The sequence below is a fragment of the Salmo salar genome, chromosome 17, assembly GCF_965601325.2.
Source record: "Salmo salar chromosome 17, fSalSal1, whole genome shotgun sequence".
NCBI classification, from domain to species: Eukaryota; Metazoa; Chordata; class Actinopteri; order Salmoniformes; family Salmonidae; genus Salmo; species Salmo salar.
Window position 1 is genome coordinate 54,161,747 of NC_138307.1, and position 12,602 is coordinate 54,174,348.

The following is a 12,602-nucleotide window of genomic DNA, read 5'->3' on the forward strand; positions in this document are numbered from 1 at the left end:
AGGCGGAGGAGGGAAGAAAACACACACAGATGCAAATAAAATATAGAGGTGAGCTTTGAAGGGTCTATTATACAGGGTGTGTGTGTGCTGTGAGGGAGCCATATTGCTGGGATCAGTGTCACAACTCCACGTCACTGGAGAGGGTCTGGAGGGTTGCCAACTGCTGTTTACAAGGCTACAAGCCCCACAGCACAGTGTTCACATGCGTTTGATACTGGTCTGCTGACGCTTCATAGGGACAAAATCCCCTCCAAATGAAAACTAAACCACCAGGCTTTCTCTGAGAGAGAATGGATGAACACGGTTCAACACAGTTCAGTAGAGAGAGAGACAGAGATGCTGAGTCAGGTTGTTTGGCTGGCAGATTCACACAAGTGGTACAGTAGAGAGGTTGATGTCAGTACATGGGTACTGTACTAGGCTGTCTGTGTAGCACACCAGGGCCCGTATCCACAAAGCCTCTCAGAGTAGGTGCTGGGCTTGTATCCACAAAGTGTCTGAGTAGGAGTGCTTATTTAGGATCTGTCCATATAATATTATTCATTATGGTCTAAAAGGCAAAACTGATCCTAGAACAGCACTCCTGCTCTGAGACACTTTGTGGATACAGGCCTTGCTGGGTCAACAGCTGTTCAGCGCTCTTAGATGGACTTATGGCTCTTCAATGTGTCGTTTCTCAATAGGACTTCAATGAGCAGTTGAATTGTCGGTAAAAACTAGATGGATTACCATGAGATTATAGTTGATACGTTATAATTACAATGTAAGTCAAATGTTGACGATGCAGTGAAGTTCACTAGTTGCAATTGCACATGCTTTGGATATCTGCATGCTGCAGCTAGGTGTAGACAGTTGGTGCACTCCAAAGCCATTGAATATATAAGGAGTTAACTTATTATATACCAATAGTGTGACTATTAATAACTGCAGGCTGATAAAACTGGCTACAGTGAGACTTAGCCCCACTCCTGTACGTGACACACCTGTGTGTGTTGTAACTGCTGTCGTTAATGCAGGTCTGAGGGTGTTTCAGGTAAACTTTGGATCTGAATAAAGTATTGCAAATGTGTGTCTGTCTATGAGAAACCACCAAAAAAGATTAAGGGGAACAAATGTGATTTATTGTGTAACTTAGACAACATTAAAAAGAGGACTAACAATAAGAGCAGTGGTTGTGGGTCACACTTGGGGTTCCCACCTCAGATTCACAGGGGCTGCTGTGGAGAGGGGGAGTCAACTCTCAGTTCTCCACGTCAAACAGCAGAACCGACCGTTTTGACATGAGGAGTTATCAATTTCCTTCCATGGGCTAAGTGAGTTCTGTCATCAAAACAAAGTGCTGGTTATATGTTCCCCCATTAAATTTGATCCCTTCTTTTGCCTCAACATCTTGGCATGTACAGGATTCTATTGACAAATCAGTTGGCAAGAGTTCTAATAGGGTAAAATTAATCTAGAACCAAAACCAATAGTCACTTCCCTGTGGATAGGGCAGGCAGCAGTCTTGGAATGCAGGGGAGATAAACCCAAATCTCATTGTCTGGCCAGAAACGGATTTGGTTGGTGGAAAAGTAACACAGCAAACATAGTGGGTGATATCATTTGTTAATATCAAAAAGGGCGGCGGGGCACTCCTCCAGAACCGTGCATTCTGGTAGGCTCCCACAGCTAGTGTTACAGTCAATGGATAACAAGTGGCAATGCTCTTTTCCCTTTCCCATCGTGCACTCTGCTGTTGGACCTGGGCGGCAGGGTGATGACATCACAGGAAGCGGATTCCTGCTCCAAACTGGACGCCGTCGCATATCCTGAGGCAGGGAAGGAAAAAGAGGGAAGATGAGCCAAAGAAAAGTTGAGAGACCTATGTGTGCCGCACCTGGTATATGTGTATACCTAGGTGTTATGGCTTGTGTGGCTGTTAATTTACAGCATATATGAGCTGTATAGCATTGTAGCAATAACACCTCTCCTCTCTCATCTCTTGTTCTATCATCTCTGCAGTGGTGGAAAAAGTACCCAATTGTCATACTTGAGTAAAAGTAAAGATACCTTAATATAAAATTACTCAAGTAAAAGAGAGTCACCCAATAAAATACTACTTGAGTAAAAGCCAAAAAGTATTTGGTTTTAAATATACTTAAGTATCAAAATAAATGTACAAGTACAAATCATTTAAAATTCCTTATATTAAACAAACCAGATAGTACAATTTTCATGCTTTTTTATTTACGGATAGCCAGGGGCACACTACAACATAATTTACAAATGAAGCATCTGTGATTAGTGAGTCCGCCAGATAAGAGGCAGTAGGGATGAACAGCGATGTTCTCGAGTGTGTGAATTGGACCATTTTCCTGTTCTGCTAAGCATTCAAAATGCAACAAGTACTTTTGGGTGTCAGGGAAAATCTATGGAGTAAAAAGTATATAATTTTCTTTAGGAATGTAGTGAAGTAAATGTTGTCAAAAATATAAAATAGTAAAGTACAGATACCCCAAAAAACTACTTAAGCAGTACTTTCAAGTATTTTAATGTAAGTACTTTACACCACTGCATCTCTGAGTGTATATGCGAGTCTGCTCTTACGCTCTTTTTTTTCTAGAGCGCTATATAAAGCCCCAGCCTACTGGAGTCTGACCTGCTCCTCCAAATGTGTGTGTGTTGTACCTGTCTCCACTCTGAACCCCCATGGGAATGCAGTAGTTGAGCTCCAGCCTGGCGATGTTCGCGAGACGCAACACGATGCCTGCTCCATACGACCAGCGGATACACTCCGCCAGCTTTTGTAGGTGTGCTCTTGGACCCTCTCCTGGAGATAGGAAACCGCTTACACGTAAGAAGAGGCAGAATGCACACATAGATGCACAAACAGACAATTTAACATTTATTTGCAGTATGTACCATATGCAACTCATCATTAGTTAATAGGGGCAATGAAAAACAGAACATGGACTAATATGGATTTCAAGGTTCCCACCGTAGTTGAGGTTGCACAGGTTCCCAGCGTTGAGGAAGAAGTGTGTCCTGAAGAGGTCTCCGAAGCCGCCCCGGCCCGGACGGAAGGGCAGAGGAGTGTAGAGGTGGAGCCCGCCTGCCCAGTATGCCTCTCCCCCCAGGTAGTCACCTGCAGCAACACAGGTAAACCCTTACGTTTCATCACCATGACTCCGGGCAACTGGCCCAACCCTGTGCACCACACATGCCCGTTCAAATAAACAGAGAGCACGTGACCTCACCCTCGCTCTGTGGGCCGATACTGTACATTCCAAATCCTCGCACACTGGTGGGACCGCCCAGATAGAACCTGGACAATACAGAAATATATCAATGACATATAATAACGGCCAAATGTCACTCGCAGACCACAGGTCCTCACAACATTCCCTAAACAGGATAAATACTTCACAGAATGAGTTAACTCAATGGCGCCACCTAGCGATTTCTATCAAATCCATGTGACATGAATCTGTTGGGAGTGGTCCTACCTGTCAGCGATGGAGGACGGTCTGCCTCCGATGGGGAGGAGACACCCACCCCAGAGGGAGGCGGAGAGGACCTGAAAGAGACCACCAGGGCCATGTTATATGACACGTTGAACACTCAGGTACCCATAATTCACTTCCTATTTGTCCTGGGTATTTCCCCCCAGGTTAGGGACTGAGTAGTCTTCCCTTACCGAGTCCCAGACCAGCCGTCTGTTGACCTGCAGCTCAAAGTCCTCCTTCAGGAAGCTGGCGTCTCCGCCTGTATAGCCAGCCAGCTCCTACAGAGGGCAAGACAACACACATCAGTATGGCCACTTCATATAGATCTACAGTGGTGTATTATGCAGAGGAAGTCACACACACAAACATACCTGGTTGATCCTCAATAAGGCACCTTTCTTGGGGAAGATGGCAGAGTTCCTGGTGTCAATGGACATGGTGTGCTGCAAGACAACAACGGTCAGTGGATTGACTCAGATTCTTGCTATTTTGAAAGTTAAGATCATTAAGGGTTAAGATTATTAGATAAAGGGAACTGAGAGACAAAAGGGCTTTGTACCGAGAGGGCAGACTTGAGGGTGTGTCCGCTCTCCTCTCGCACGGCAAAGGAGGCACTGCGTGCCAGGCAGCCCAGCTCCCTCCACACACCCTCCCACTTCAGAGTGTGGTTGGTCCTCCACAGAGGAAACTATAGGAGAGAGACAGAAAGAGAGAAGAGGGAGAGTGAGGAAGTTATCCCTGTGGAAATTCAAGGCAGATAAAATGAAAAAAAAAAAAAATGTGACACACAAACACACACAGTAGGACTCCTCTTACGTTGAGCTCAGTGGAAACTCCTCTGTCTGTCTCTTTGAGGGAGCTCCATGGAAACTGGCCTGTGACTTTGTACAGGTTTAGAGTGAGGCTGCAACAAGACAACACCTGTAAGGGCCGTGATCCATACAGTGCTCGTCTCATTACTGAACTATGTTCTACATAAAGGTTATAAATACATCACCACGGCAACATAACATACTGTCAATATGACCAATGATGGAAACAATCACAACTTGAAACAAAATGGCAGCCATTACACCGCAAGTGCTATTTCTTTTTTTGTTGTAATTTTTACCGCCTTTTTCTCCCCAATTTCGTGATTACGATCTTGTCTCATCGCTGCAACTCCCCAAACGGACTCGGGAGAGGTGAAGGTCGACTCACGCGTCTTCCGAAACATGACCCGCCAAGCCATACTTCTTAACACTCGCTCGCTTAACCCGGAAGCCAGCTGCACCAATGTGACGGAAGAAACACCGTTCAACTGACGACCGGTCAGCCTGCAGGCGCCCGGCACGCCACAAGGAGTCGCTAGAGCGGGATGAGCCAAGTAAAGCCCCACTGGCGAAACCCTCCCCTAACCCGGACGACGCTGGGCCAAATGTGCGCCGCCCTATGGGACTCCAGGTCACGGCCGGTTGTGACACAGCCTGGGATCAAACACCAGGCTGTAGTGACGCTACAACACTGCGATGCAATGCCATAGACCGCTGCGCCACTCGGGAGGCCTGCAAGTGCTATTTCAATGTCCTATCGACACAGAGAGCAAGGACAGAGGTGTTCGCTGTTCGTACTTGCGTTCGAAGTTGCCTGGCTGGGGCTTGAAGAAGGACAGGCCGTAGGAAGTCTCCTTGGTCCCGTAGGAAAACTGGAAGGTTAACTTCTCAGCACGGCCAAACACATTAGGAAGCTTCACACCCAACACCTGGAAGACAGAGACAACGTTACTCCCAGGTCAGGGTCACACACCTGTTCTACCTGTCTGTGAATGTACATTCCCACACTATGCACCTACTTGGAAGTGTTTGCAGTGAAAATGAGGCTGGGAAGCTGCTTAACCCGTCTGTCTGGAACTCACCTCTATATCACATTTAGGAATGTCAGCCCTGGGTCATTGTCACAGCGGTTTCAATGAACAACAATTGTGCGATGCTTTGTTATAGCACTCCTGTAAGTATGTGTGTGTGTGAGAGAGTGGTTGTGTGTGTATTCTCTCACCATGCTGCCCTCGTTGTTGCCGACCATGGTGTTGTAGCTGCCTGTCAGCCTCTTCATCTCTGTCACCTCGAACGTCACGTCCAGACCATTGGGCAACGCATCCGCACCTGGGAGGGGCAGACCAAAACAGACAGAGGAATCCTCTCCAGTGACGCAAATATCTTTTTACTAGTTATCCTTTCATATTGGCAACATCTCATGATTGAGATGGGTTGTGATATTGTTTCAGACACACACACACACACACACACACACACACACACACACACACACACACACACACACACACACACACACACACACACACACACACACACACACACACACACACACACACACACACACACACACACACACACACACACACACACACACACACACACACACACACACAGCTGTTTATGGGTGCACACTGTACCATCTGATGTATCTATGACAACCTCCACCTCTTTGAAAATGCCCAGACGCAGCAGTTTCTGTCTGGCAATATGAGACTTCTTCATGACCTGTCAAAGAGCCAACAAGCAGCTTTTAGCACAGATGTTTCACCGTAAACAAGGGAACATTTCCCAAATGTGTGTGTAGGTTGTGTGTGCATGTTTATGATGTGGAGTCCAGAGTGCTCATACTTACATCAATAAGGTTTTTGGCATGGAAGACCTCTGAGATTTCATAGCCCAGCAGATCCTCTTTGGTTCTTCCCAAGCCCTCAATGTTGACATGTTGGACAACAACCTGCAATGAAGGGACAGACTCTCATTCCAACTAGGTGGTCAATGATTTACTCAGCTCCCTTTGCTAAGGAGATGGCGAACAACTTGTAATTTGAGTAATGGTAACTTGGATAAGAGAAGCTTACGTCTTTGTTTTCCAGGACCTCCTGTTTAGTCTCTTGTTCTGCCTCCTGCACCTCAATCATGTCGTCGGGATGAACGCCCATGTCACGCCCGTGCATCGGGAGAGGGTCCATACTCTGAACAGTGTCGAGAAAGAGGAAACATTATCTGAAGATATGACCATGCTTTGATAGCTATCTAGCCTGCTTCATTCTGTCAAGGTGGCACATTTTCTAACACGCTGACAGACCAGACACAATCCATATTGCATAACATTACATTTACATTACATAAAATATAGTAAAATAACTATTTGCCTCATGTCATACAACTCTTTGCCATGAATGTAATTTCTGTATCTAGTCCACGGCCTTTGCGTTCGTCCATAGTACACCACAATACAATAGACACAGAACGGGGAGGTCATGCAGAATTTCCTCCCCACGTCCCGTGGTTGTAAGAAATGAAGATTTACCCTTGCGTGGACAGTCCCCATACTGACGTCTTTGTCTTGAAAAAAATATCCCTTTTGATAAGCAAATGTTTTTTAACAGGCCTATTTAGAGGAAAAAGACACTAGTACCAATGGCTAGATTTCCCAGGTCCAAGCTCCCTTCATGGGAGACGCCATGACACTTTGCGAGGCCTGCTCTGCGCACGGTGATTGGTCAAACAGCGCACCGTGTAATATGTCTCGACACCAGCAGAGGACAGTATCTCTACACTCTAAACTTCAGCCCTGTAAAGTTCCTGCTTCTACCGTGGCTGGTCTGTGCATTATATTTAGAGATAATGTTGGTCCCTTCAGGAGTATGCTTCTTATGACTTCGTTTATTTCAAAGTATTTCCATTGCATTGTAAAGAACGGCAAGAATATGCCTACAGACCACAACCAGCTAAGAAGTGCCCAGAACTGCCCATTAGGCTACGCATGTAACCTATTGAAATAAGCGCCTGCGGGACAATTCATCTGAAAAACATTAAAATATAGGTATGCCTGAGCTCTTTTTTTCTCAATATTATTCACCACGATTGTAACTTCAAGGTGTACAACCTTATTTATAGGCCTACATCATCATGATTCATGAGTTCCATTAGAGGCAATTGAGACCTCTGGTGCCAATTTGGCCCCGCGCTAGTGAGAAATATCTGAAAACATTTATTGATCAAGTTTGATGATTTTCTGTGTTGGCTGCGGTCTCAGCCAGTGAGTAATCAATTGAACCAAAGCAACCCATTTTCCTCTTCCTCTCCCTCTCTCTCTCTCTCTCTCTCTCTCTCCCCTCTACACCTCCAATCCCCTCTTCAAATGCGTGCAAGCCAATCAGAGAGCGGCTCCGCTGGTCTCGCTGTCCTCTTCTGCTGCCACTGCCAGTACCAAAACGGTTCTCTTATCAAAGAAACACATAACCAAAAAACTGCATTCAATCACCGCCTTTTACCATGGGAAGTGCTTGTTTTTCCTGGGACGTTTGTTTGTTTTTCGTCCTCATTAATACTTGTGAGGTGATGGGGAATGTTGGACTCGCAGGTAAGGAGCTCTCATTCTACCCCTTTCTGTCTTATATCATTTTGACACATATTTTTTAAGATAGGCTAGTGCTGTCTATTTTTCCTGTTAATGTTTTATTGCACTGTTTAAACCAGCGTATGACAGCGTAGAATAGGTGAAACGTTGTGGATGTCTTTAATGCCTAGGCTAACGTAGATGATATTCATTTTAATTGGAGAGTATTTGTGGACTGAGATAACAGTTGAGATAGTTGAGATAACATGTTCCTTTGAGAACCACTTGGTTGAGGATGGATCATTTGGGTTTGCAAAATTTGAACCGTATGGAAAGGAGAAATAGCTGAACACCGATATTGCACGACAACAATGAATGAAATATATCAATTTGAAGCCAAATCTGGGAATTAGAACAGGCTTTGAATGGGTGACGTGATATGCGCGCGTAATAACTCAGGCTGCAAACACGTTTACATTTGGCCTTGCAGAGCTCAACCATTTTTACTCCTTTTTGACTGACAATAAAATACGCCGTGTTAGTCCAGTTTGCATTGACAATATTACTCTAAACACTATTTGAAGTTGGGTATTTGTTTCGCCCTATTGATTTGCCCTTTCTGAATGTAAAAAAAAGTGTCAAGAGTCTACAAGAAATTAGGTCCATCGACTGATATCTATCTGCATGTTTTACCAGTCGTAGATCAATCTGTGAGGTAGGTCCTGGACTGGTTAATGTGTGAATAGATAAATGTATGACTAAGCATATTTTCACCCATCTGCTTGAACGAATCCCTCCTATGAGCTGACACATAGCATCTTCTCCGGATCAGTTGCCTGCCCCGAGGTGTCCATATGGACGTGGGCTGGGAAGGTGGCCTTCACGGTCCCTGGAGGAGTCCATCTCAACCTGCTTATCGACTACCTTTCAGCGGATAGTGGCGCGCATTGTCTCCCTCCAACTATGGAATGGCGAGAAGTCAATATTGGGACGGCCACTGAAGCATGGGAGAGGGCTTTATTTAACTATTAGTCAACGATATTTCATAATAATAGTCCAATGGTGAACCTGCAATAACAGTTTCCTGCCTTATTCACTGTCAACAACTCAGTGAGACCTGGCAGTTGAACTATCAAGTCCAGGTTTTACAGGCTATATTCCACTGCCTACTCCTATCACTTTATTTTTCCTTTCTACTGGCACTCACATGGGAGCAAATAAATGAGTCATCCGCTTGATAAAAAATATTTATTGTGATGACATTTTGTTGTTTATTTATTGCATTTTGTTGAGCTGGGCGGAGGTCAGGCAGCAGGGCTTAACCCCACAGAGAAATAAACGCTGGGTTTACAGCTCCCATCATGGGCTATTCATGAGGGGCAAGACAGGAGACAAGGTAGCTGCTTCTCAGCTCAAGATACATCACTAGAGAGAGAAAAATAACAGCATTTTGGATAGGTTAAACTTTCTCTCTTACACTTTTGGTCTTCCTCGCTCTCTCTCTCTTGCTCTCTCTCTCTTTTGCTGTCTGTCTGTGTGAATGAGCTGTAATTAGCTGGCTTGAGGCCCCTGGATTCAGCCCCAGATGTGACTCTCTAACAATGACTTGATCAATAGGGTTCCCTATAGCCACTCAGTATTGCAGAGGCATACACTAAGACCTGATACACCAGTGTACCTATCTGCTAATGGTATTTGATTAATATAAATTATTATTGGTTTTGTCCTCTTTAGTGTTACCGGTATTTTTTATAGAGTTAAGAAACCTCACCCTCCATCCATGTCACAGTCTAGGTGATGTGGGTAAGGCGGAGTCAGGCGCAGGACACAGAGATGAGTAATAATAGTAACTTTACTCAAAAATAATCCTCCAACAAGGAGAACGAAAATCCAGAATCACATAAACGAGACAACTGACAACAATAAACACGCACAAAACCATGATGGCTCCAGAGGGTTAAATAGGGATATAATTAAAACGAAATGGGAACCAGGTGTGTACAATACAGACAAAACAAATGGAAAAAGAAATGTAGATTGGTGGAGGATAGAAAGCCGGTGACGTCGACCACCGAACGCCGCCCGAACAAGGAGAGGCACCAACTTCGGCGGAAGTCGTGACAGTTTCACCGCCTCCCCCCTTGACGCGCGGCTCCAGCAGCGTGCCGACACCGGCCTCGGGAACGACCCGGAGGACGAGGCGCAGGACGATCCGGGCGGAGGCGGTGAAATTCCTGCAGTAAGGAAGGGTCCAGGATGTCCTCCTCCGGCACCCAGCATCTCTCCTCCGGACCGTACCCCTCCCACTCCACGAGGTACTGAAGGCCCCTCGCCCGACGCCTTGAGTCCATAATGGCTCGCACTGTCCAGAGGGGGTGGAGGAACCTCCCGCACCTCAGACTGCTGGAGCGGACCAGCCACCACCGGCCTGAGGAGAGACACATGGAACGAGGGGTTAATACGGTAATCAGGGGGGAGCTGTAACCTGTAACAAACCTCGTTCAGTCTCCTCAGGACTTTAAATGGCCCCACAAACCGCGGACCCAGCTTCCGGCAGGGCAGGCGAAGGGGTAGGTTTCGGGTCGAGAGCCAGACCCGATCCTCAGTGCGGTGGCGGTCGGCGCACGCCTTCTGCCGCTTGATGGTCCGTTGCAGGCGCACATGGGCAGCATCCCATGTTTCTTCCGAGCGCCGAAACCATTCGTCCACCGCAGGTGCTTCAATCTGGCTCTGATGGAACGGTGCCAGGACCGGCTGATAACCCAGAACACATTGAAAAGGAGATAGGTTAGTGGAGGAGTGGCGGAGGGAGTTTTGGGCCATCTCTGCCCAGGGGATGAAAGCCGCCCACTCCCCCGGCCAGTCCTGGCAATAGGACCGCAGAAACCTACCCACATCCTGGTTCACTCTCTCCACCTGCCCGTTACTCTCGGGGTGAAAACCTGAGGTAAGGCTGACTGAGACCCCCAGGCGTTCCATAAACGCCCTCCAGACCCTAGACGTGAACTGGGGACCCCGATCAGAAACTATATCCTCAGGCACCCCGTAGTGCCGGAAGACGTGGGTGAACAGGGCCTCCGCAGTCTGTAGAGCCGTAGGGAGACCGGGCAAAGGAAGGAGACGGCATGACTTAGAAAACCGTTCCACAACAACCAGGATCGTGGTGTTTCCCTGTGACGGAGGAAGATCCGTCACGAAATCCACCGATAGGTGTGACCACGGCCGTTGTGGAACGGGTAGGGGTTGTAATTTCCATCTGGGCAGGTGTCTAGGTGTCTTGCACTGGGCGCACACCGAGCAGGAGGAAACATAAACCCTCACGTCCTTAGCTAATGTGGGCCACCAGTACTTCCTCCTAAGACAGCGCACTGTCCAACCGATGCCAGGATGACCAGAAGAGGGTGACGTGTGAGCCCAACAGATCAAACGATCGCGAACATCAGACAGAACGTACAGACGCCCAACTGGACACTGGTTAGGAGTGGGCTCTGTACGTAACGCCCGCTCGATGTCCGCGTCCACCTCCCATACCACCGGTGCCACCAGGCACGAAGCCGGAAGTATGGGAGTGGGATCCGTGGACCGCTCCTCTGTGTCATACATCCGGAACAGTGCGTCTGCCTTAGCGTTCTGGGAACCTGGTCTGTAGGAAAGGGTGAAAAATATGGCCCACCTTGCCTGACGAGGGTTCAGTCTCCTCTCCCCCGGATGTATTCCAGATTGCGGTGGTCAGTCCAAATGAGGAAAGGGTGTTTAGCCCCCTCAAGCCAATGCCTCCACGCCTTCAGAGCCCTGACAACAGCCAACAGCTCCCGATCACCCACATCATAGTTTCTCTCCGCTGGGCTGAGCTTCTTCGAAAAAAAAGCACAGGGGCGGAGCTTTGGTGGCGTACCCGAGCGCTGAGACAGCACAGCTCCTATCCCAGCCTCGGACGCGTCCACCTCCACTATAAATGCCAAAGAGGGATCAGGATGAGCCAGCACGGGAGCCGAGGTAAACAGAGCCTTCAGGTGACCAAAAGCCCTGTCCGACACAGCTGACCACTGTAGTCGCACCGGTCCCCCCTTTAGCAAAGAGGTAATGGGAGCCGCTACCTGACCAAAGCCCCGGATAAACCTCCGGTAGTAGTTGGCAAACCCTAAAAACCGCTGCACCTCCTTTACCGTGGTTGGAGTCTGCCAATTACGCACGGCTGAAATGCGGTCCTTCTCCATCTCCACCCCTGTCACGGACAGGCGGTACCCTAGGAAGGAGACGGACTGTTGGAAGAACAGACTTTTCTCAGCCTTAACGTACAGGTCATGCTCCAACAGTCGACCAAGCACCTTGCGCACCAGGGACACATGCTCGGCGCGTGTAGCGGAGTATATTAGAATGTCATTTATATACACCAGGAACGCCGCAACACCACAGGAAACGCAGGTGAATCGATCAGAAAGAGACTAATTCTCTCCTTATGACCCCCCTGCGTTATCATACATAGTGGAGCTGTGACCTCCCTGATCAGTCCTGACCCTAAAGGACGACTATCTAAGGCATGTACAGGGAAGGGCACATCAACAGGAACAATAGGGATCCCTAATCTAATTGCAAATGAACGATCAATAAAGTTCCCAGCTGCACCTGAATCTACTAGCGCCTTATGCTGGGAATGCGGGGAAAACTCAGGAAATTCTACACATACACACGTGCGAAACAGGAAGCTCTGGGTGAGTCAGGTGCCTACTCACCTGGGAT

At 47.5% G+C, this 12,602-nt stretch overlaps 2 protein-coding genes across 8 annotated transcripts in view; one reads left to right on the forward strand and one right to left on the reverse strand.

The window, feature by feature from the left end:
* Positions 1 to 1,099: 1,099 nt before the first annotated feature.
* LOC106576153 (sorting and assembly machinery component 50 homolog B) lies at positions 1,100 to 7,007 on the reverse strand. Its single transcript, XM_014153086.3, has 15 exons — positions 6,831 to 7,007; positions 6,379 to 6,492; positions 6,153 to 6,254; positions 5,938 to 6,025; positions 5,520 to 5,626; positions 5,096 to 5,226; positions 4,302 to 4,389; positions 4,045 to 4,173; positions 3,857 to 3,928; positions 3,677 to 3,763; positions 3,486 to 3,556; positions 3,237 to 3,304; positions 2,978 to 3,124; positions 2,668 to 2,809; positions 1,100 to 1,808 (listed from the first exon to the last, which is right to left on the reverse strand). The coding sequence occupies exons 1-15, from the start codon at positions 6,849 to 6,851 to the stop codon at positions 1,763 to 1,765; spliced, it is 1,413 nt and encodes a 470-aa protein (XP_014008561.1). The 5' UTR covers positions 6,852 to 7,007; the 3' UTR covers positions 1,100 to 1,762.
* Positions 7,008 to 7,704: 697 nt separating this feature from the next.
* LOC106576154 (signal peptide, CUB and EGF-like domain-containing protein 1) overlaps positions 7,705 to 12,602 on the forward strand; it is a 176,270-nt gene continuing 171,372 nt past the window's right edge. For all 7 annotated transcript variants that reach the window (XM_014153088.3, XM_045699776.2, XM_014153094.3 and 4 more), the window contains exon 1: positions 7,705 to 7,886. In XM_014153088.3, the coding sequence (XP_014008563.1) occupies positions 7,799 to 7,886 (88 nt within the window). In that variant the 5' untranslated portion in view covers positions 7,705 to 7,798. The remainder of the gene's footprint in view (positions 7,887 to 12,602) is intronic.